The sequence below is a fragment of the Rutilus rutilus genome (genome assembly GCF_951802725.1).
Source record: "Rutilus rutilus genome assembly, chromosome: 11".
In the NCBI taxonomy this organism is placed as follows: Eukaryota; Metazoa; Chordata; class Actinopteri; order Cypriniformes; family Leuciscidae; genus Rutilus; species Rutilus rutilus.
The window spans coordinates 39,459,538-39,484,378 of NC_140216.1; the positions used below are offsets into that span (position 1 = coordinate 39,459,538).

General features: G+C 36.0%; 3 protein-coding genes across 5 annotated transcripts; 1 reads left to right on the forward strand and 2 right to left on the reverse strand.

The window, feature by feature from the left end:
- The first annotated feature begins 3,764 nt into the window (after positions 1-3,764).
- LOC311300257 (uncharacterized protein) lies at positions 3,765-11,283 on the forward strand. Of its 3 annotated transcripts, none has more exons than XM_084424425.1 (18): positions 3,765-3,922; positions 4,093-4,240; positions 4,919-5,020; positions 5,207-5,287; positions 5,381-5,437; positions 5,623-5,706; positions 6,145-6,225; positions 6,408-6,503; positions 7,322-7,414; positions 7,540-7,623; positions 7,875-7,979; positions 8,242-8,394; positions 8,701-8,817; positions 9,864-9,956; positions 10,061-10,147; positions 10,265-10,351; positions 10,440-10,535; positions 10,709-11,283. In XM_084424425.1, the coding sequence occupies exons 1-17, from the start codon at positions 3,874-3,876 to the stop codon at positions 10,522-10,524; spliced, it is 1,602 nt and encodes a 533-aa protein (XP_084280551.1). In that variant the 5' UTR covers positions 3,765-3,873; the 3' UTR covers positions 10,525-10,535; positions 10,709-11,283. The 3 variants fall into 3 exon arrangements, with proteins under 3 accessions (XP_084280551.1, XP_084280550.1, XP_084280549.1); XM_084424424.1 differs by lacking the exon at positions 10,709-11,283 and adding an exon at positions 10,620-10,653; XM_084424423.1 differs by lacking the exon at positions 10,709-11,283 and having other exon boundaries at positions 10,440-10,561.
- A 2,015-nt stretch (positions 11,284-13,298) lies between these two features.
- LOC311300166 (zinc-alpha-2-glycoprotein-like) lies at positions 13,299-16,240 on the reverse strand (the record flags this gene model as incomplete). The annotated part of the gene is made up of 4 exons (XM_084424299.1): positions 13,299-13,627; positions 13,848-14,111; positions 14,195-14,431; positions 16,213-16,240. The coding sequence occupies 4 exons, from the start codon at positions 16,238-16,240 to the stop codon at positions 13,299-13,301; spliced, it is 858 nt and encodes a 285-aa protein (XP_084280425.1).
- On the reverse strand, positions 15,786-24,598 carry LOC311300262 (zinc-alpha-2-glycoprotein-like). The gene is made up of 6 exons (XM_084424435.1): positions 24,413-24,598; positions 20,575-20,817; positions 20,134-20,397; positions 19,220-19,498; positions 18,901-19,044; positions 15,786-18,672 (listed from the first exon to the last, which is right to left on the reverse strand). Exons 1-6 carry the CDS (start codon positions 24,513-24,515, stop codon positions 18,590-18,592), a joined length of 1,116 nt encoding a protein of 371 aa, XP_084280561.1. The 5' UTR covers positions 24,516-24,598; the 3' UTR covers positions 15,786-18,589.
- Positions 24,599-24,841: the final 243 nt, after the last annotated feature.

A 24,841-nucleotide genomic window follows, 5' to 3' on the forward strand; every position in this document is an offset into this window, starting at 1 on the left:
GTGTTAAATTTAGTCTTAACATAAATTGCAACACCACCCCCCTTCTTTAAACGATCACACCGAAAAACTCTATAGCCATTAATCACAATGTCCTTATCTAAGATAGTTTTTTTAAGCCAGGTTTCAGAAATTACTAGGACATCTGCATCTGTTTGAATAGCCCATGCCCTAACCAAGTCCATTTTTGGTAACAAACTACAAACATTTAAGTGAATAAAATCAAGCCCCGTCCTAGATTTAAAATCTTCCGGAGTACTAAGACTATTAATGATAGGGCCAGGATTAGGATGTACATTTCCTGAGAGTAACAATAAAATAAGAACCAAGCACTTCCTTTTTCGAGGTGTACATCTTGAGTCATTGTAAGCATTAGGAATCAAAATACGATTCATGACAACAAAGTAGTCCTTATAATCCAAGCGAACAGAGTCAACCCTTAGTGATGATGAGTGATGCAGTTCCATAATAAGACCAATGTCCGAGAACGTTCCTTCAGATGAGATGTAAAAGTTTGTCCATACCTGTTGAGAATGAACCACCGGTGACTTTTCATTCCCCGTGCAATCCACTGCAATCAGCAGAAGAAAGGCTGCTGTTACAAACGCCATTTTGCACTACTCCGCGTCCTTCGAAGTAGCTAATGATGTTACAATCGACTTCACGAGGAAGGGAAAAACCACATCAAGCAATGCAATGTATGACACAACAAAGCAGAGCTAGTTTGCTAGTTTGTTCCCCGCAGATCCAGAGTGGGCCCAGACAAAGCCAGACAGATAGTCCTTCTCCCGTTGTCAGCGAGGAAATTCCACAGCCCCTTTTTAAATGGAAATTATTCCACTGCTCAATGAAATCCAAAAGAGCGCTGTTCAGAGCTAGTTTGTTCCCCGCAGATCCAGAGTGGGCCCAGACAAAGCCAGACAGATAGTCCTTATCCCGTTGACAGTGAGGAAATTCCACATCCCCTTTTTAAATGGAAATTATTCCACTGCTCAATAAAATCCAAAAGAGCGCTGCGAAAAATAATCTATTTAGCATCTACCCAAATACTAAAATCAAAACAAAAAATTAATAACAGCTAAAACCTCCACTCCAAACATTCAATAATCACATCAAACAAACATCCGTGCTGCCATGCGTTCGGCCATCTTGGAATTGAAATGCGATATGTCTGCATTTATAAAGCTTTTGATTCTGTTGAGTTTCCTTTTATTCTTAAATCTTTGAATATTTTTGGTTTTGGCCCAAACTTTATCAATGCAATTCAAACTTTGTATAATAACGCCAATGCTTCAATTAAATTACAGCAAGGTACTACTAATAGATTTAATATAGATAGAGGCATCCGTCAAGGCTGCCCAATATCGCCGTATCTTTTTCTGCTTCCTATGCAATTATTAGCCATCCATATTCAAAATAGTAATCTGAAAGGTATCTCTGTTGCAAACCAATCAATTTTAATAAGCCAATTGGCTGATGACACCACTCTATTTCTAAAAAGTTTCTGTAGCCTTAAATATAATTGATCTCTTTTCATCTGCTTCTGGTTTAATACTTAATATTCACAAATGTGAACTTTTACCTATTAAAGACTCCACTGATGATAAAGTATGTGACATTCCAGTCAAATCCGAAGTGAAATACTTAGGTATAATTATTTGTAAAGATCAAAAAAGAAGATCAATGCTAAATTTTGAACCTCTTATTCTTTCTATTCAACGAAAATTAAATTATTGGTTACAGCGATATCTGTCTATATCAGGTAGAGTGTTACTTTCCAAAGCAGATGGGTTATCTCGGGTCATCTATCCTGCAATGGCTCTGGATGTTCCTGTGGAGATTTCTAGAACGCTGGACAAAATGATAGTAAACTTTGTTTGGAAATCTAAAAAACATTTAATCAAAAAGAGTGTTATGATAGCTGATCGGACAATGTGTGGTTTTGACTTAGTGGACTTTTCCACTCTTAATAATTCTTTCAAGGTTAAGTGGATAAAATCTTTCTTGAACAATCCTACATCTTTTTGGAATATTATCCCAAATTATATTTTCAGTTCAGTTGGAGGTTTGCATTTTTTGTTACGCTGCAACTATGACATTTCTAAAACAACTTTAACTCTTTCTAGTTTTCATAAACAGACTTTAATATGCTGGAACAACCAAAATATTAAATATTAAAATAAATCTCTTTTTTTAAACAATTGGTTTGATAAAAATATACTTTTAGTGAGTCAACTTTTAGATGAAAGGGGTGTCTTGCTCTCTTATGAACACTTTATGCAAGAATTCTCTTTTCCAGTCCCCCCAAGAGAATATGCCATTGTTTTTGGGGCAATTCCTGATTGTATAAAACCTTTAGTCAATCCTGGCCCTAAAGGTCCTTTATGCTCTCCACCTATATTTGACAACACTCATTTATTTGTTGATCAAACTCCTTTCAGCAGATTGTCAAACAAGAAAATTCGCTCAATTCTTAACAAGGATCAGATTTCTTTACCTGCTTGTGTAAGCTTTTGGAACAACAAATTTGATAATAATATAGTATGGGAATATTTCTGGCTCCTTCAGAAAAAGTTATTTTTATCTAATAAAGTTGTTGAAGTATCTTTTAAAATTATTCATTATTGCTATCCAGTTAATTATAATTTTGCTAAATTTAATAGTATCTCCCCTTTGTGCACCTTTTGTCATCAGGTTGATGAGACAATTACTCATTTATTTTGGGAATGTATGTATTGCAAAATATTTTGGGTTGACTTTTCAAATTTTGTTAAAAGATATATGTCTGTAAACTTTTGTATAAGCCAAAAAATAGTGTTTTTTGGTGACTCTATGAAAGTAGACCCTTATCATTTTAAAATTATTCTCAACTTATTACTTTTTCTTGCCAAATTTTATATTCACAAGTGTAAGTTTTCAAAGAAAACTCCTTCCTTTTTCATTTTTAAGAAAGATTTTGATATATATTTGAATTCCTTGAGGAATTCTAAAAACTCTGCTGCTTGTAAGACTCTACGTTGGTGTCAATCATTTAAGCTAGCTTAATATTCTTTATGTTTATGTAATGTAACCCTCTTTTTCTGTGTATTGTTTATATGTTCATTTATTGCTCATTTATGGTTGTTTTGTATTTGTTATTGCATAATAATAAAAAAATAAAAAAAAGACATGACCCTCCCCTATTTTCCTCCTGTGGCCCCTTCCATAAATACCGAACGGTCCCTTACACTGACCACATCAAAATGACTTTTATATGACATCATTTGATGTAAATTTAAGACAAATTGATCTTGAAAATGATGCAGGATAAGCAGGTCTATTTTATTAGTATGTAAAAATAAACAATATTAACACTAGTGGAAAAGAGAGGGAGCATCCTGATTGACTGCCTTTTACTGACCCTAAAACTGCTGTTGACTGAATAAATATTGATCAGAAGCACAAAACCATGTACTTTCACACTGATTATTGGCAAAGTGCATTGAACTCATGACCTACATTCAGACAGTTATACTCTAATCAATGACTGGTAGTTGACATGTAGTTGCATAGTTACTTATAGCTAGTAGAGTGTCGAAATAGAGTTACCAAAATATCAACCTGACCTGACCCAAACCTGATGTTGTTAAACTCTGAAATGAAAACAGGCAGTTAAACATGCTCTGTGTGCTCGACTGTGACCTTAGAGTTTACATTGAAACGATTCCCATGATTGCAATGAAATTGGTGTTTGCACAGATGAAAGTTCATATTACTGGAGATAAAGTTCAGTCTAGGTTTTGACTCTTGACGTCAACGGACAGTCCACAGTGTACATGTTGTGATCGTTTTCTCTTACTCGTTTTATTTTTGTTCTGAGAATTTAGAAACAGCAAAATGAATAAATCACTGTCCATCTTAATCTTAACTGTTCTTCTCTCTAAAGGTAAGCTAATGTTTCTCTTCATATATTTTTAAATTCGTTGTAATCCGGTGGTATTTGATCTGTGATAATCTCTTATGGTTCTTTAAACGTTTGCTGCGGTCATATCCAGTCACTGGATATTACTGTTGCTTATTATAATTTAGTTGATTCTGATTTGATTTGCTATACAGGTGTGGAGAGTGTGAGCCTGACAGATGAAGACTATGAAATGGCAGACAAACTCTTCACAATGGGAGCTGAAGGGTTTTTGAAATACTTGGACAATTTAAAGAAGGCAGCAGAGGTGGTTGTGGAAAGAAATAAGATAAAAAAAACAGGGTAAAAAACAGAAATGTATGACGCAGGGTTATTGTTGTTTAATAAAAATAAAACTATTAAAACATTTCTGCTAGTTGAAATAAAGCTGGAATAAAATAATATTTGAAATGTTGCAATGTTTGAAAAGTTAAAGCACTAAAATTATTAACTAGAAATAAATAAAAACATGAAATACAAAAATGAACCTAAATAGCAATATTTAAATAAATAAAACTTAGTATAAAAAGCATTTAACATTTATTGCTATTTGAACTTATTGTAAAGAAAATACTTTTTGAGGCTAATTGCACTTATTTGCACTTTATGTGCACAGCTGCACTAAAATAATTAACTATAAATAGATAAAAACTAAAAATAGATTAAAAAAATTAAGCCTAAAACTAAACTAAAATATAATAAAACTAAAATAAAAACTAAATTAATGGGATGATATACAGTTAATAAGCACTGTAAGAATATATATATTTTTTTTACAGATATTTTCTTCAACACTAAAACTACACAATGTTAATTTAAACGTAATTTAAAACACGAGAAAAAACGCTTGTGAAGAATCAATACAGAATATGTCTTCACATTAACACTTTAGAATTGGACCACGTTTTACAGACTTTTCTCCGAGCCTGGAGTGTAAACTCAGTCCCTCCTAACGCAACCCTTGTTTGCTGTGTTGTACAGCACTGATATGCAAGACTTGTGGATTTCTGTGAAGGAGCTGATCGAGAGGATCAGTGCTAAGGAAAGAGTTAAAGGACATGATGATGTCATTGTGGCGCTGTGGTAAGTAGAACTTTGTCCACTTGATGCAAAAAGCTTTGCACTTTATAATTATATAGTGATCTTGAGCATTGCAATACTGATTGCTAAGGCTGAACATGATAGATTTAAGGAGCTCTTGTTATATTTTCTACTTCTGAGCTATTTCAAATGATAACTTCAGTTTATTTGCTTATGTGTGTTTAACAGCGTTTTTCAAAGACTGAGTCGTCTTTATGGAGAAGGTTTGTCTCGCCTGTTGGCAGCATTTCCTGAGAATGAGATTTCTCGGTATGAGGGCAATTCAGCTGATTCATTTATTGACAAATATTGAGTATATGACTGGTCTCATGTCACAAAAGACTGATGACTGTTCTTCTACAGAGCATTTGGCATGTTTGAAGGGATCATCAAAAACGAGACAATGGTGGAGCTCTGGAAGTAAGCATGTTTTTTTGCCTGCAAGATGATTGAAAATATTTTATTTGAAATAGGCAGCTAGTATAAAAATGCATCCACTGAACAGTTCAAATCCACCACATCTAACATGCAGATCAACCTTCTCAAGATTTATTTTCAATCATTGATAACTCAATCATATAGCTCATTAGTTGTGTTTAATGCAGATATGTGGAGTCACGTTTCTTTCCAGGAGCTCCGCCGATCTACAGCGATCCCGTGGGGTTCCTCGGTCACCTTCTGTCCAAGAAGTATGACCTCAAGCTTCTTTCACAGTTTCTTTACATTCTTTACATAAAATAATATACAGTATATATGACATAAATATCTTAAAAATATGCTAAATTAAAGTGAGATGTAATTATAAATTATAATTGTGTTGTGTAAGATGTTTGTCTAAAATTTAACATTGAAATGTCTTCACCTGAACTATAATTGTACACATTTTTTTACTAACGTAGAACATTTACTAATACATTATTAATTTCACAAGTTGAATCTGTTAATATTTAATGGACATGTACTAACAATGAACAATTGTGTTTTTAATAATGTTGACAGATTAGTAAATACTGTAACAAATGTATTGCTCATTTTTAACTAACATTACCTAATCAGACCTTATTGTAAAGCATTACCAACAGGTTATTTTTCATGTTGACAGGACATTGTTTTCTTTGTTTTAACAGGATGGCACAGCCTCATGTGGTTGAAATCCTGAAAGTTGCTTTGGAATTTGTGAAGATAGACATCAGTCAACTTTTTGATGAGTAAGACCTGTTTTGTCATGCATTACTGGTTCAACGCATACACAATCAGTTATACTTCTGGCATTAAAGTTGTTTCTTTCATGCTGGTCCTTTTTCCTGTAGAGTAAAACATGCAAATACACTCAGATGACAAATATAGATTTTTGTAGGTCATCATTTAATTCTCAGTAATTCTTCTTTAGAGCACAAATGGCTATACGTCTGGTCAAAGAGAAGGCCATGGAAATTTCCGCCTTAGAGAGGCAGACAGAGAAGGATGAGTTTCTGATAACATTGAGGTAAGGACATACAGCAAGACTGTGTGTGTGTGTGTGTGTGTGTGTGTGTGTGTGTGTGTGTGTGTGTGTGTGTGTGTGTGTGTGTGTGTGTGTGTGTGTGTGTGTGTGTGTGTGTGTGTGTGAGTTTTCTGTGTGTGTGGTCCTGGTATATCCTACGTTATGGGGGTCAAATTTCCCAAAAAGGATGGTAATACCAGAAAAACCTTGTAGGGACATACTTTGGTCCCCATGAGGAATCAGATTATAAATCATACAGAATTATGTTTATTTATTTTTTTGGGAAAATGTAAAAATGCAGAACGTTTTCTGTGAGGGATGTGTTCAGGGCTAGGGTTAGGGGATAAATATTCAGTTTGTACAGTATAAAAATCATTATGTCATGACAACTCTCGGGAGATTGGTATGGTAATAGGGATTTGCATGGTAATGGATATGGCAGTGTTAATGTATTTGGTCTTGGCGGGATAGATCTGCTTCACTGCTGCAGCAGAGCAAGTACTGAGACTTGCTTCTGCTAATACATTCACAGACATTGCTGTGAGCATGTAAGACATGAGCTGCTGCTGGACATGTAACATACATGAATTAACCCTGTAGCAGATCTATTCAGGTGGAGCTGGGGAAGGGGAAGGGTTCTTGAAGCGCGCTACAGACTGTAACAGCAAACAATGCCAAGTAATTGAATGTTTGAGCAGCAAGCTGTGCTATGTAGATACATCTCTCATGTTCTCGTATTCATCTTTGAAAATGTTGAGCTGTTAAGCTAAATGCTTGTTAATAATAGTTATTCTGTAATTTACGGACTGTGTGTTTCATAGAACTGCCTCTGGAGTTCTTGCGTTTTACTGGGATAAACTTCTGGAATACACTGAGAGCCAGCCATTCCATAACAAGTATTTAGCTGCCGTACGGTAAGACTATCATCATATTAGTATATTTGATACGGGTGGTAGTCTTAAATAAAGCAAAATATGAAATGATAAATATACAACATAAATTGTATAATAAACTGAGTTTTGAGTCGTTTGTGTTGCAGGAAATGGAAGGAGTTAAATGTGTTGAAAGACACTGAAAAATATCACATGATTACTAACCCAGAGACCGGACTTCAAGCCTGGACGTAAGAAAATATCACATGTATAATTTTTGTCATTTCATTTCAGTTGTAATACCATTTTACAGCTGTTTGCTGCCGGCTAAGGAGAAACGCATGAAAGGTCTCAAGATTTCAGGAAGTTGTGTTTGGGTTATGAGCTTTTCTCTCTGTGTAAAAAGCATCACAGTTGAAAGGAAAACTGTATCAGAGCAATGGCACTGTTTTTGTGACTGCTGTCTGTTAATAACTATGACTAACTCCTCCTCTTTATCCAGCTGGGCAGATGAGCGTTTTGGTGATCTTTTTGACAATGCTGCCCTTGAATATGATCGATATGGTAATGGGATTTTTGGAGATGACAGATTCAATCAATCCAATTGGTGAGTATGACAGTTCGTTTCATTCAATGCACACTGTACATAATAAATGACTGTGAATTAATGACTAATAACTAACTGAGACCATAGATGGCATTATTCAACTAAATATGCATGGACAAAAATCCATGAATCATTCATAATGCTGTTACACTTATTGTGTGGTTATGAATGTTGCATTACAGTTTATTAGTCTGTTTGAACATCCATTGAATAAATAGATGCATAAATGTATGCCCATTCAGTCTGTTCTTTTATAACACAGGGCCATTATGAAGATGGCGACAATATATCCTCTTCCGATTTATGAAAGATTGTCTGAAAGTGGCCTTGGAATGTCTGAAGTCAATGATTTGTTTATCGGCACTGAAGACACACTCACTAAATTAGTAGGCGAGGACATCTTGAACAATTTGAAGTAAGAACGCACTTGTTTGAACTGTTCAATCGGGGCTCTATAAATATCTATCATAGAGACCCAAATACAAAACACATTTGAGTAAATGCACCTGTACAAAGACAATAATGTACAGATAAACTAAACTTACGAATATAACCAGATAGCAACATATTGTCAGCCCAGATCTGGCCGTGTGGAATCCATGTGTACCAGATGTGGGCCGGATCTGGGCCGACACACTATGTTGCTGTCTGGGTTCATCTAATGATTCATCATTATCTTTTGATCATAAATGCAATAATTTCCACTTCTGTCGGTTTCCAGGGGTATGCTTAATGAATTATGGAATATTTTTAGTAATGAAATTTTGCATATTTCCATAAAAAAGAAAAACCAAATTACATCAGATGTGGAAAGTGAGGACCCACTGCGACATTTACGGTAAGATACGTAAAGTCCTGATATTTGTAGGTAAGTATATGATTAACTGTATAGTTGGTTTCTCTGAGATGCCAAAACAATTTATGAAGAATTTGTTTGATAACACATTTCGATGGTCCACTTTAATCATTCTATTAACCCTTAAATGCATGAATGTTTCACAACCATTATTACATATTTGGGTCTTTAGCGATCCAGATCTATATCTAACACTGATGGATCTCTACGTGTCGCGATAATATAAAGCTCTCCTGATAATAGAGTAGCAATTATAGAAGAATAAAATAAAGATGTCTTCGTCAGAGCTCATTTCCCAGTACATTCAGCATCTGGCTCATATTCACAATCTCAAACACGTTCTCAAAACTATAATTTTCTACATCTTCAAAATCAATATTTTGATCGCTGACAGCTTCTTTAACAGATCCACCATCAAGTGACAGTGACAGGATTATATTTGATTGCGTTCAGTACTTACTCTGCATTAAATCGCTGAGCAATTTCAAGTTTTGCTGATGATACTTCCTATTCTTTTGTTTTCTGTCTGCGGTCACTATAAGTGAAACGTAATTCTGTTCTGAGTTCCGTTGTTTGCCTTGGATAACCTGTGTGTTTTATTAAAGTAGTGCTTGCATGTGGATTCTCTCTCCGCTTCGTTGCTGCCTCCTTGTTACAGATACACACCTCGGGTCGTTAGTGACCCTATACAATTTGCAAAAGAAAATGAATGAGAAAACGGCATTCTTTTATAATTTTATAATATTCTTTTTTTGTTATATTGTTTATTATGAATTGATTGAGGAATACTAAAAAGGTTAAACTTAAAAAAAAAATATGAGGAGGAGAGGGTATGAGGGTAGTCCGGGGTCACTAAAGGAATTCAAGGTATGCGTTTAAGGGTTAACTAACTATTCTACTAACTATAAGTAACTTTGCAACTACATATCAACTAATTCTGGTCTAAAGTGGACCATCGAAATAAAGTGTAAGCATTGTTTCTAATTAAAACTGATCCCAATCACTTTCTTTCTTTTTGTTCGCAACAGCAAAATGAAAGCAACGTGCTTTGACATCTGGGACAGAGTTCTCATCGAGATCAACAGACATTATAATAAATATGGACTTGAGCAATCAGCAAGGTAAAGCGTAATATTTTTGTGCTCAAACAACCTGAAAGAAAATCCTGACATTTCCAAACACGTTATGACAGTGCAGTTTGACGTGATACGTTCTTTTTAAATAGGCAATGGGATGAAGTGAAGAGCATTTTCATTAAAGAATTAACTCACAGTGGAGAATTAACTCAACAGAAGCTTGATGAAGCACACAAGTAAGAAATGTTACATGTCGGCTACATAAAAAATATCAGAAATGTTTATTATATTACTATTACAGTTATGCTGTTAATTAACTAAACACTTTTTCTATTTTCTTCACGGTTATAAAGAGGCTTTAATAATGTCACACAAATGGTCTTCGACAAATATGTAAAAATGGTCGATGGTCTGGAGGAAAGGATCAGTGCTTCCACTGAGTAAGAACTTTAACATTTTAAAAGTACTATAAAATACCATAAAAATCTAGAAATTTAAATGGCTAACTTTTCCATTTTGCAATTCCAGAACTCTTGGCAAATTGATGCTGCTGGCTTTCTCTGCCACAAATAGTGTCCTGGTTAATACTCTGTTTTTTCTGCTGTCTGATTAATCTCTCACAAGGCAAGAAATAAATTCTGTTCTAAATGCTTCTTCCATCCTGTGTCCTATGATTAATCCTTGTAACTTTCCCTCTGCTATTTCTAGTATAATTGCCAGTGCTCAATCCCTGAAGTTGTTGGCTGGAATGTGAATAGTGGAAACACCCTTCCTTACTCTTTTTTAAACCTCTACAGGAGTTTTCTGGTGCTTTTGCTGAAATCAGCCCTGATGAACTCTTGAGAGATTCTCTTTCATTGTGAGAATGCATCTGATGCTGTTTCTCAAATGTGTTGACAAGATTTTAACCGGTTTATGACTGCTGTATTATATAGTTCAGATTATATACTGTCTGTTTGCCAACCAGATTTTATATATTTTAATGATTGTCTTTGGTGTCACTTTGGTAGCCCTGTCTAGTCTATTCCCCGGGTTGTGTCGAGCCATACGTTAGTCTGGTTGATGGAAAAAATATGAAAAAGTTGCACTAAACGGGTTAAGAATCCACACAACAGAGGACTCGTATTCTGCAGTGCAGTGATGACGGGACACTTTGATCTTCGGCTGACAAATCAGAGGAAAGGGGCGTTTCATTCCCGCCCACATGTAGAAATCGAATATTCAAGCTGTTTATTAATTTTTCTACCTCAGAACGAAAAATCAAGCTGAATTCTTGTTTTTCGTTTTTTTGGAGAAAAATCGAAAAAGGAACCATTTTCTAATTTTTCTACTTTCAATATTAAATAAAAAACGACTGAACGAATGATACACGGATTCTGATGAGGTCTCCCTCTCAGCCTCACGGGCTAATCTGAGGTACAGAAAAGGCCCCGAACCCTTTGCTACATTTCATTATATAGTCAGGACTAATTTCTTTTTGCAGAAAAGAACTAGAAAAGTATAATACAGGGTCCATTCAAAATGACCAAAAAAATATATAAAAACATTTCATTAATGCCTGTGAACCCGTTCATGTCCCAGTTATAGATCCATCAGTATTGAGCTTGTGATTGAATCTCCTTCTGGTCATCTCTATCTGATTCAATGAGTTGTGAGAGGAAACCTTTCTCACCTTACCTATAAGATACAGAATATAAGATACAGAATAAAATAGATATTATGTTCTTGTAAACGTATAAATATGTTTACATTTATTCATACTTCACATTTCAAAATGATCAAAATCTCTATCACCATTCACATATTTATACTGTTGTATACTTGCAAACTTTTCATGTCTAGTTCATACATTTTAAAAATGTCTTTAAACAAAGAAAAAAAAAAAAAAAAACTTGATCATGCTGGATATTTATAACTCACCATTTTTTATGTACCAGCAAATTCCAATGAGAGCAAGAACTAGACCCAAAACAGCTTTTACTCCTGCTATTACTCCAGCTATTCCTCCTTCTATTCCTCCTGCTATTACTCTTGCTATTCCTCCTGCTATTCCTCCTGCTATTACTCCAGCTATTCCTCCTGCTATTAGTCCTGCTATTCCTCCTGCTATTACTCCAGCTATTCCTCCTGCTATTACTCCAGCTATTCCTCCTGCTATTAGTCCTGCTATTCCTCCTGCTATTCCTCCTGCTATTAGTCCTGCTATTACTCCAGCTATTCCTCCTGCTATTCCTCCTGCTATTAGTCCTGCTATTCCTCCTGCTATTCCTCCTGCTATTCCTCCTGCTATTACTCCAGCTATTCCTCCTGCTATTAGTCCTGCTATTCCTCCTGCTATTACTCCAGCTATTCCTCCTGCTATTAGTCCTGCTATTCCTCCTGCTATTAGTCCTGCTATTAGTCCTGCTATTCCTCCTGCTATTCCTCCTGCTATTCCTCCTGCTATTAGTCCTGCTATTAGTCCTGCTATTCCTCCTGCTATTCCTCCTGCTATTACTCCAGCTATTCCTCCTGCTATTCCTCCTGCTATTAGTCCTGCTATTAGTCCTGCTATTCCTCCTGCTATTCCTCCTGCTATTAGTCCTGCTATTAGTCCTGCTATTCCTCCTGCTATTCCTCCTGCTATTCCTCCTGCTATTAGTCCTGCTATTCCTCCTGCTATTCCTCCTGTTATTAGTCCTGCTATTACTCCAGCTATTCCTCCTGCTATTCCTCCTGCTATTAGTCCTGCTATTCCTCCTGCTATTCCTCCTGCTATTACTCCAGCTATTCCTCCTGCTATTCCTCCTGCTATTACTCCAGCTATTCCTCCTGCTATTAGTCCTGCTATTCCTCCTGCTATTACTCCAGCTATTCCTCCTGCTATTAGTCCTGCTATTAGTCCTGCTATTCCTCCTGCTATTCCTCCTGCTATTACTCCAGCTATTCCTCCTGCTATTAGTCCTGCTATTCCTCCTGCTATTAGTCCTGCTATTACTCCTGCTATTATTTTTGCTATTCCTCCTGCTATTCCTCCTGCTGTTACTCCTACAAATACTCCTATTTCTTCTGACATTCCTCCTGCTATTACTCCTGCAATGTCTCCTTCTTTTACTCCTGCTATTACTCCTGCTATTCCTCCTGATATTACTGGTATTATTACTCCTGTTATTACTGCTGTTATTACTGCTGCTATTCCTCCTGCTTTTACTCCTGCTTTTACTCCTGCTTTTACTGGCCATCGAGATTCTGGATAACAGTTGGAACATTTTCCATCTGCAGAGTGAAAAAAATAACAAAATAAATAAAAACAAACTCATTGTAATTATTTTTAAATAAATGTTTTATATCAACATCATAAACTGTTAAACTGAATTGAGACACTGTAATTGTTTGTGGGTGGCAACTTTAATCTATTCCAGCATTATCATGTTCTCCTTGCGAGTGACTGTATTTATGACAATATTTACCCCAGTCTACTGTAACTGGTTCTGTCAGACTGCTGTGAGTGACCAGACAGTCATAAGATCCTTCATGGTTTCTGTCGATCTTCACACTGATTCTCATCTGAAAGGTTTCATCATCATTTGGTCTGATTCCAGAAGATGTTTGATCCTCAAGATTAATTCTGTTCAATCTAATGTTCATCTGAACATCTCTGGGGTAGAAACCAGTGGCCAGACAGCTCAGAAGCTTACTTTCATCAGCAGGAGATTTACTCACAGAGACACGAACATCTGGAGAAGAAAGAAGAATAAAATCATGATGAAACTGATTCTGTCTCGATGGTTTCTGTGTGGTGAAAAGAAATGCATACAGGTTTGAAACAACATGAGGGTGAGTGTATGATGACAGATTTTTCATTTTAAAGTGAACTATTCCTTTAAGGATCTTCAACTCATATAGACAAACAAACACACACACACAATTAATTAAACTGATCTGATCAGAATTTACTCTTATTTGTGTTGTTAAACGCTGAGATCCAGTCAGTGCAGGTCTTGAGGAAATACTGCAGGAACTGGTTGTGTTCAGTTTGACGATCCCATTTCTCTTTAGTTTCTTTGGCTTTGGGGTTTTTATCAATCCACTGCATAGAGTCATAATTAAAGGATATAAGATCTTCTCCATCAAATCCATATTCATCAAAGACAGTCAGATTAACTGATCCATCAGGACGTTTCTCCAGTTCACAGCCAATTATTCTCTGAAGAACATGATCTACAATCACAGAACAACACTCATGAGAAACTCACAGTAAATATAATGTCTGATAATTAATAAGAGTAAAGCATGAATCTCACCAGAACACAGTGAGTCTGTGCAGTTTGACAGAGTCCTGATCTGATGTATGAACCAGTCTCTAGAATCAGGAGGATCTTCAGGAGCTTCAGTCCAGTCTTTATCAGTCAGAATCCAGACTCGTTCTTCATTACTGAAGTGTTTGATCCGTCTGTCATCATGAACACACACAGCACTGAACTCTGGGAATGAGTCTGATCTGGTCAGGCCTGTAAACTTGTAGTGGAGGAAGTGTTTCTCTGAGGAACATACAGTATAAAAAAACAAGCTATGAAAACATTGACAAATGGTGGATAAAACTAACTTAAAACCTGAAAACATACTATACTATAAAGCATACTGTAAAACTGTATTTTATTTTACATTATATTTTATACTACTCATAGTATGTTTGTAAGTGACTGTAGGTCGCATCTAGTTTACTGAAACTAATAAACCGTGTTCTTATCTTGCAGCCCATCGCTAAATAAAGAGAGAAACAATACAAAAATGAGCAAAAACATTCTTATGTCTATACAGAACATGTAAAAAAGTAGAGTCAATCAACCATTTTCATCCATTATATTTCAGACAAGCGTCTTGAACAGATTAAACACTGAAGTGAATGTTTGTCTCGTTTTTTCCGGGTTGTATTGAGCTTTAGGTGTATCAGCTCACTGTCGCCCCTCACTGGCTGCTGGAGGAATCACACTTTCGTTTTCATTCCTGACATCACATGTTGAGGAAAAGACCAGCCATAAAAAAAAAAAAAATTACATTCTTTGTTGACAGTATTATCTTTTTAAAACTATCTTAAAACACAGTTTTCACAATTTTAACAGTTAACATATACAACAAAACATTATATCACGGTCCAAACAGGACAATCAATCAATAAGTAAATGAATGTAAATTAATAAATAAATCTTACTCCATAAATAGTCCCTATGACATTCTGTGCCATAAGGTCGTCTTAAGTCATTTGAAAAATGTATGAGTGGACTCAAATTTAATTAAATTATTACTGAAATTTGCAAAAAAAAAACATGCATACAGACCTGGACATGCCTCTTCGCAAGTCTCATCCAATCAGAGTCGACCTCGTCAGACGGGCCTCCGTCATGTGACACAAATACTAATGAGTACATTTGACATTTAATTTTATCATCACTATTGTGTGGATGGTGAAGTTTCTCTAAATATTCCATGTGATTAAATATAAATATAATTAATTTAGGATCATGTTAAAAAAGTTGAAAAATAGTCAAAATTGATTTGATGTTGATTTAAAGCACTATAGAAGCAGCGAGTCAGATATTCAGCTTCAGTGTGGATGTGGTCTATAAAAATACCAACACTTTCAATTCACAAATAATCAATAAGTTTAATGACTTAATTGATAGTAATTAAACAAATTTAAACAATTAAAAATATAACTTTTTATTTAATAAATGTTGCTGATCGCTGAACTTGTATATATTGGTGTGCCGAAGAATTAGATCCTTCAACTCTTTAGCAAAGTTGAATTGAATGAAATCTAAATGTAAATGAATCAATATCAGTCTCTGCTCTAAAGACACGTGTGTAAAAGTCATCAGACGATATTTTCACAGTAGTTTATTAAACAGCTTCACCTGAGATTGTCAAAAACAGCAGGATTAATATTTAATATTAATATCTCCAGATAGTCAAAGATGCACAAACACTATTAAAGCTGTGACAGTTAAAAGCATGAAGTGAACACACTGAATTACATAGACAGCATTTCTGGGCATCATAGTCTCAAAACCTACAGTTATTACATATTATTCTATCTAACATGATTTTCTATATGAGCTGAGAGAAATGTCTGATATGAAGATCTTCATAAGCATCATATTTCACCATATCCAGTACATAAACACTCACACTCAGACTCATTTATTTCTTAATATTGCACATTTAACACATGTTGTCCAAAGAGGCTTATTTACAGTACGCATTTGACAGACACTTTTACTAGCTTTACATTTGATCAACACATGTTCCCTGGGAATCAAACCTGTGATCTTGTGCTTGCTTATAATCATGATTAGCAAAATAACAGGAACACTATAAGGGCATCTTAATCTACACTCACCTAAAGGATTATTAGGAACACCTGTTCAATTTCTCATTAATGCAATTATCTAATCAACCAATCACATGGCAGTTGCTTCAATGCATTTAGGGGTGTGGTCCTGGTCAAGACAATCTCCTGAACTCCAAACTAAATGTCAGAATGGGAAAGAAAGGTGATTTAAGCTATTTTGAGCGTGGCATGTTTGTTGGTGCCAGACGGGCCGGTCTGAGTATTTCACAATCTGCTCAGTTACTGGGATTTTCACGCACAACCATTTCTAGGGTTTACAAAGAATGGTGTGAAAAGGGAAAAACATCCAGTATGCGGCAGTCCTGTGGGCGAAATGCCTTGTTGATGCTAGAGGTCAGAGGAGAATGGGCCGACTGATTCAAGCTGATAGAAGAGCAACTTTGACTGAAATAACCACTCGTTACAACCGAGGTATGCAGCAAAGCATTTGTGAAGCCACAACACGCACAACCTTGAGGCGGATGGGCTACAACAGCAGAAGACCCCACCGGGTACCACTCATCTCCACTACAAATAGGAAAAAGAGGCTACAATTTGCTCGAGCTCACCAAAATTGGACAGTTGAAGACTGGAAAAATGTTGCCTGGTCTGATGAGTCTCGATTTCTGTTGAGACATTCAGATGGTAGAGTCAGAATTTGGCGTAAACAGAATGAGAACATGGATCCATCATGCCTTGTTACCACTGTGCAGGCTGGTGGTGGTGGTGTAATGGTGTGGGGGATGTTTTCTTGGCACACTTTAGGCCCCTTAGTGCCAATTGGGCATCGTTTAAATGCCACGGCCTACCTGAGCATTGTTTCTGACCATGTCCATCCCTTTATGACCACCATGTACCCATCCTCTGATGGCTACTTCCAGCAGGATAATGCACCATGTCACAAAGCTCGAATCATTTCAAATTGGTTTCTTGAACATGACAACGAGTTCACTGTACTAAAATGGCCCCCACAGTCACCAGATCTCAACCCAATAGAGCATCTTTGGGATGTGGTGGAACGGGAGCTTCGTGCCCTGGATGTGCAGCCCACAAATCTCCATCAACTGCAAGATGCTATCCTATCAATATGGGCCAACATTTCTAAAGAATGCTTTCAGCACCTTGTTGAATCAATGCCACGTAGAATTAAGGCAATTCTGAAGGCGAAAGGGGGTCAAACACAGTATTAGTATGGTGTTCCTAATAATCCTTTAGGTGAGTGTAATCTAATCATGATGCAAAAAATACAAATATGCTTTTCCACACTCATAACAATGTTTTACACAGACTCAAAAACTAGAAAGAAAACGAGTGATCTGACAGTATTTAAAAACGTCATTTGAAAGGAAGGACTTTGATTCCAGCGGAGGATCATTACATAAAATCAGACTTTAACCGTAACTGCTAAACGTTTGTATACAATTTCCCAGTGCTGAAAATATTATAACTCATGCACCGCATAATAATCTCACTTCCTTTTAGCCCGTCTCATTTTATCATCTTACATGGGTTTCTTGGTAGGATGTATGATAATTCTGCCTGGTTACAGCTGAATGTAATGACCAGAAATAGCATTTTAGTTTAGCATTTTATCTAATAGCAATAAGTATTAGATGTAATACTAATTCTTGATTAGTTTTTCCCCACATTATGATTTACTACAAGGTAAAATAATGAGATAAAAAATGCCTTGGCTTTGCAATTTATAATACTCTTAGTTCTTAATGAGTTTGAGTTTTATGTTAAATCTGTTAATAATTCACTGTTAGTTTGGCTTCTGTTGAGTGTAACACTGACACTGATCTGTGTTTAACTGGTTTGAACAAGCGTTTCAAATGTGTTTTCTGTTTCACTTTTGATCTGATCACAGAAAACAGAAGCTTTTTAAACTCTCAGATGTTTCACTAAAACACCAATTCACAATTCACTGTCCATTGACTGAAACTATTAGAAAACTGAATTTCAAGTAAAACATTATCATGTGATCTCAACCCTTTGAAATGTTTCAAGAGACTCTTAAATGTGAAATGTATCATATTTCCACCGAGCATAAAGAACATCATAAACAATAACTGTCAAAATTACTGTTAATAAAGCAGAGTTGAACCAGATTAGAAAATGCAAAATGCAAAATGCAAAAAAAAAAAAACTAGAACAGAAAACAAAATGCACTTTTTGCAAAAAAAGAACTGGAAAAGTATAATACCCATTAAAATTTACCATTCAAAATGATTTTTTTTTTTTTTTTTTTTTTTTTAATGCCTGTAAACCCGTTCACGTCCCAGTCGTAGATACATCAGTATTGAGCTCATGATCGAATCTCATCAGCTGAACTGGTCATCTCCCTCTGATCATTCACTGAGCGGTAAGAGGAAGAATTTCTCACCCGACCTAAAGATACAGTATAAAATAAATATTATATTCTTGTAAACATATAAATATGTTTACATTTATTCACACTCCTCATTTGTTTCAAAATTATCAAAATCTCAATCACCATGTTCACATTTTCCTACCATTGTATACTGCTAAACTTTTAATTTCTAGTTCATACATTTTAAAAATGTCTTTAAACAACAACAAAAAAGAACTTGATCATGCTGAATATTTATAACTCACCATTTGACCTTCTCTCTTTGTTTATGTACCAGTGAATCCCAATGAGAGCGAGAACTAGACCCAAAACTCCTGCTATTACTCCTGCTATTACTCCTGCTATAACAAGCCATCGAGATTCTGATTCACAGTTAGAACATTTTCCATCTGCAGAGTGAAAAAAATTAAATATAATATATAAAAACAAATTCAATGTAATTTTTTAAATAGATGTTTTATATCAACCTCATAAACTATTAAACCTTCAACTTTAATCTATTCCAGCATTATCATGTTCTCCTGTTAGAAATATGTGATTGACTGTAATTATGGTGATATTTACCCCAGTTTACTGTAACTGGTTCTGTCAGACTGCTGTGAGTGACCAGACAGTCATAAGATCCTTCATGGTTTCTGTCGATCTTCACACTGATTCTCATCTGAAAGGTTTCATCATCATTTGATCTGATTCCAGAAGATGTTTGATTCTCAAGATTAGTTTTGTTCAATCTAATGTTCATCTGAACATCTCTGGGGTAGAAACCAGTGGCCAGACAGCTCAGATTTAGCTTACTTCGATCACCAGGAACTTTCCTCGCAAATACATTACTATCTGGAGAACCTGGAGCAGGAAATAATAAATAACTAGCATTTAACAAATAAACATTTACAAAGAATTTCCTGTGCTGTGCAGAAGAAAGTCATAAAGGTTTGGAATGACATAAGGGTGAGTAAAAAAATGACACAATTTTCAATTCTGGGTGAATTATCCCTTTAACCAAACATTGTGTTATAATTCATAATCAAATAATTTAGCTACCGTTTAATCTAATGGAACTAAACTTTAACTGGTAAACAAGTCACTCTCCACACTTCTCATTTTCTTAGTCACCGGATCTTCACTGACCGATATGAAGCATTGTGAACACACACATCTTAAAACTGCGGGGAAAACCATTGCATAAATGATTAAACCATGGAAGATTTTCTTTAGACATATTTTAATAACTTGCACTGAATGCAACAGTGTTTCATTGCACAGTGTTTCACAATGCGAATGGGAAATTAAAATATCACAAACATTTCTGAACCAATCCTCACTGGTAACGATAATGATGATAAATAACCCATGTACTAAGAGAAACATCCTATTGTAGTTATTGTGTCAAACACACAAACACACACACACACACACACACACACACACACACACACACAAAGACAGGAGATAAATAAAATGATCCGAACATAACTTACTCTTTTTTGTGTTGTTAAATGTGGAGATCCAGTCAGTGCAGTTCTTGAGGTAATGCTTGAGGAGTTTGTTGCGTTCAATTTCACAATCCCATTTCATTTTAATTTCTTTGGCATTCGGGCTTTTATCAATCCACTGCATAGTTTCATAATTAAAGGATAGAATATCCTCTCCATCAAATCCATATTCATCGAAGACAGTCATACTCTTTGTTCCTTCAGGACGTTTCTGCAGTTTACAGCCAGTTATTCTCTGAAGAACATGATCTACAATCACAGAACAACACTCATGAGAAGCTACACCCACCCACCCCCACACCCACACCCACACACCCACACCCACACCCACGGATATGGGGGCTGACTGATGACACCTTCGTAATCGCAAGTCACCTAAGATCATATGTTGATTAATGCTTCTCTCTTATTAACATCTAAACTCACCAGAACAGTTTTCAGATGTTGTGCACTTTGACAGAGTGTACAGCTGATTTAGGTACCAGTCTCTAGATTCAGGAGGTTCTCCAGGAGCTTTGGTCCAGTCGGTCAGATTCTCTCTTATCCAGGCTCGTTCTTCATTACTGTAGTGAGCAATGAGTTTGTCATCGGACTCAGCCTCAGCAATGAACGCAGGAAATATGTCTTCTTTGGTCAGGACTGTAAACATGTATTGGAGGTAATGTCTCTCTGAGGAACACATAAAACACAAATAACTTGTGAATGCTTTCGAAACACGTTTCACAAAGCTTCAAAACATCTGCAAATCATTTGTGTCGAGCCAATGATTTGGAGCAAAGTGCCAAAGAGTAGAGGAGCCAAGATTGCGACTGAGTTAATGGGGTTGTCAGTGCCCTATTTACAAGATGTAAAATAAGTCTCTGATGTCCACAGAGTGTGTATGTGAAGTTTTAGCTCAAAATACCACACAGATATTTTTATATAGCATGTTAAAGTTGTCACTTTTTGAGGGTGAGCAAAAACGCACGTATTTGTGTGTGTCCCTTTAAATGCAAATGAGCTGCTGCTCCTGGCACAGGGGGCGGAGCTTCAAGAGCTCTTGTGTTAGAAGCTCTGATTACCTCACGCAGACAAGTCAAGTCATCTTTATTTATATAGCGCTTTTTACAATACAGATTGTATCAAAGCAGCTTCACAATGATAACCTGAAAATAATACAACAGTTTGTTTCTAGAAGAAAATTGCGTCATCGTCCACCTGAAGTAAGGCAGATCAATAATTTTGTTGAATATTAAATGTCCCCAACAACAACAACAACATTTCTAAAGCTGTTAAGCCTTTTATGCTCAAACCGAGTTGGACAGAGATGGAGAGACTCAGGAAGAAGTGACAATTTCCTGCAGTTGTGTACTTACAATATCCCGAAAGTTCCCAAAGATTTTTAATTTCAGAGATATTCCAATTTTAAATAATGCCTCGTCCCTGACTCCCTGTTCACTTGTCGCCTGTCAATGACGTAATGTCCGCGTTATCCCTGGTTTTTCGCTGGTACTGCCACAGTAAAGGCCATTGCACACTCCGAAATTCGCATCCGAAATTTTCGCACGTTAAAAAAAAAATTCGACCTCACGTTATGTCAATCACGCTTGCACACTGTCTACGAAACTTTCGTCCGTAAAAAAAAAAATCGGATTGGGTTCGATTTTCTGCGTTTTTCGCATCCACAGCCAGTGTTTTGTGAGGTTTTTTGAAAATTCAGAGCCACCGTACAAGCGAACGACAAAATCCAGAATGACGTCTGACAAGTTGATACACTTCGTCTCGCAGCACAAGTACTGTATGAAAAACAAAATGCGGATTACAAAGACACTGAATAAAATATAACATGTATACAGCTGTTCTGTCTGCCCAGCGCTTCTGCCGGCCGCGTGTGTGTGTGTCCGTCCATAGACATACTGCCAGTTTCTGTTCAGGATCGACTGGTTCACGGAAATTGGTGGTCTTCTTTTTAATATGTGGCTCCAGTATCGCTAGCAAAGCATCAAACTGTTCCACTGACATTCTGAGGTAAATTTTGAATCGTTTGGAATAATTTCGCAACTCGCAAATAATGGACCCAATATTTTTTTTGCAGCAATTTTACTGCTGACGAACACGAAAAAACGCATACGAAAATTTCGGACTCAGTGTGCAATGGCCTTAACCATGGCGACAGACGTGGACAACTGCGTTACTCTAGCGGCACACTCACGTTGTTGTTGTTTCGTTCAAACATTACGGACCATGGCAAGCAGACTTTCGGACAAAAGGAGAACTAAAACGAGGATCAATATCAGCGTGACGAGATGACGAGAGCTCAAAGTCTGCGACTAACTTCGACTTGACAGGGACGCTTTTGCATGTACTTTATTAGACAGCTGAGCAAATGTACATAAAACTAATCAATGTTATATAGCTCAACATGATAAAATGTTAGAATATGATCTGTATGTTATTCTAATGTTGATCTAGTGCACTGCTAGTCTCATACAGCCAACAAACGAACACATAGAATAACATTATAACTTTGAACACACTCAAATGCAGTTTAATGTGATAGTGTAGAATGAGTGAAACAGCACTGCGTTATCTCACAAGTTTAATTCGTCTAATAAACTGACCTGTGTGAGTATTAGTCAGCACACAAAAAAATTACATACTGTAGCTTTAAAGGGTTGGTTCAGGATTTTGGACATCAGACCTCATTTCCAAGTTAGCCTGGGTGTTATTTATCAGTGGAAACAGTTTTCAACATTTTTCATCCAGTCCTTCCAGTTGCATAGTTCGCCAGTGCTAGGCTAGCGCGAGTCAACGGTATCTGGTAGCCTGCCATAAAAACAGTTTTACCCACTCCACAGTACACCAAAAGCAAATAAATTATAACACCAGACCATCGATGTCTGTTGGGAGAATAATGTTAGAAATCAAACTGGTTGTAAAACCCCCCAATTTACTGCCATTTGTATAGACAAAAGTTAGCATTGAATTATTTTCAGGTTTATATATTTTTTTTATTAGGCTATTATTTTCATTTGCATTTTCTTTAAATCAGGTTTAGATAATATATACCTTCACAATTTCAACCATAAAGCCTTTCTGCTAGAAAGTCCTGAAGGCAAGTGGTGTGCACAAAATGTGTGTCTATTGTCACATCTGGTTTATACATATAGTCACAGGTGATATTATACATCATCAGCAGAGCAGTAATTTTACTAAGTAGCCTAATACACCCGGATGGGTATCAGCCGATTCAATGGATGGGTGGCACTAAAACCAGTACACATGTATGTGTTTTCTGCTCCACTATGTCTTATCGTTTAAGCACTTTGAGTCAACAGTTGTGTAAAATGGGCTTTATAAATATAATTTGACATGACTTTAAATATATATATATATATATATATATTTTTTTTTAAGCACAGTAAAAACAACAGTAGGCTAGTTGACCACTGTGCCATACAACAGTACAAAAAAAAAAAAAAAAAAAAAACACACACATCATCATTTATCATTATCACGCAATGAAAAGAGGAAACATCAAAACACTTTTAAAAGCAGTTACACTGCAAAAACAAATATTGTTGTTCCTCCTTATATTTCTTAAAACAAGAACAAATATCTGCCAATGGGGTCAGAAAAATAATCCATTTAAATTAAATGTATTATTCTGACCCATATATTTGTTATTTTTTCAAGCTTAAACTAACTTCATTTTTTTTTTTTTTTTTTTTTTTTAGAATTCGAGTCTTAATATCTTAAGCCACTTTGCTTGTATCCTGATTTAAGAACGTTTAGAATTTGTTCCCAAAAAAAACGCTTCTCATTACAAATCTGCTGTTATCATGTTTTTTTGTTATATATATATATATATATATATATATATGTGTGTGTGTGTGTGTGTGTGTTTTATGCGAATGTGAAACGCGTAACTTGTGCCCGTTCCCAAAGGCATGCGAAACTGAAAGCACATGCAGAGATTGAGTTTGATTCAGAGTCGCTCAGAGAAGCGGGAAACACCTGATCATGAGCTATATGATCGCCTGAGCAAATGCGCGGAACAGAAATCCTCATTAAAACACAAAAAGCCTGTTGCGCTTTCGATTTTAGTTCGTTTCACATGCTATAACAAAGATATGGCATAACACATAATGTTCAGAGACATATTACGTTGGTGTGAGAAGTCTAAAATATTGATTGAATGAATAAGACTTTATTTTAAATATAAGCAAACTCGAAAGGTTTAAGATGCTGGGGATCAGAAGAAAAACAAATGAACTGTTCTTACCTTGAAGCGCATCACTCAGACTAGAGTGAGAAATAAGCCAGACTATCGCTAACTCGATAAAGATAAGGGTTTTAAAGGAGAGCGCGTGAAACATGTTTGCCATTCAATTCCAGCGCGCGTCACTGCATCAGTGTGTTTCACTGATGAAATCTGGAAGTGTCTCTGAATGTCGAGCGCTTTATTTCTGCAGAAAGATCTTTATTGGTCGTGAAAGTTGGGCATAAGGCGGAGTGTATTAACACTATTGGCCAACAGATTAAAGGGAAGTGATCAATCCAACAGGTTTTGTAACTTGTAGTCATGATATTAAAAACACTACACTTGAACTTCATTTAATTAGCTTTTTATTGTCTTTTACCGTTGCATTGATAACAAACACGTTAAGCAGTAGGCTTTAGAATACAACTATGAATTAGGCTAAAATTGTCT

Coding starts and splice junctions, on each gene's coding strand:
- LOC311300257 (XM_084424425.1), top strand. CDS start 3,874: ATGAATAAATCACTGTCCATCTTAATCTTAACTGTTCTTCTCTCTAAA. Junction 5,707..6,144: donor GGTCACCTTCTGTCCAAGAA/GTATGACCTCAA, acceptor TTGTTTTAACAG/GATGGCACAGCCTCATGTGG. Junction 6,226..6,407: donor ATCAGTCAACTTTTTGATGA/GTAAGACCTGTT, acceptor ATTCTTCTTTAG/AGCACAAATGGCTATACGTC.
- LOC311300262 (XM_084424435.1), bottom strand. CDS start 24,515: ATGGCAAACATGTTTCACGCGCTCTCCTTTAAAACCCTTATCTTTATC. Junction 20,398..20,574: donor AACATCTGAAAACTGTTCTG/GTGAGTTTAGAT, acceptor CTGTGATTGTAG/ATCATGTTCTTCAGAGAATA. Junction 19,499..20,133: donor ATTTAACAACACAAAAAAGA/GTAAGTTATGTT, acceptor TTCCTGCTCCAG/GTTCTCCAGATAGTAATGTA.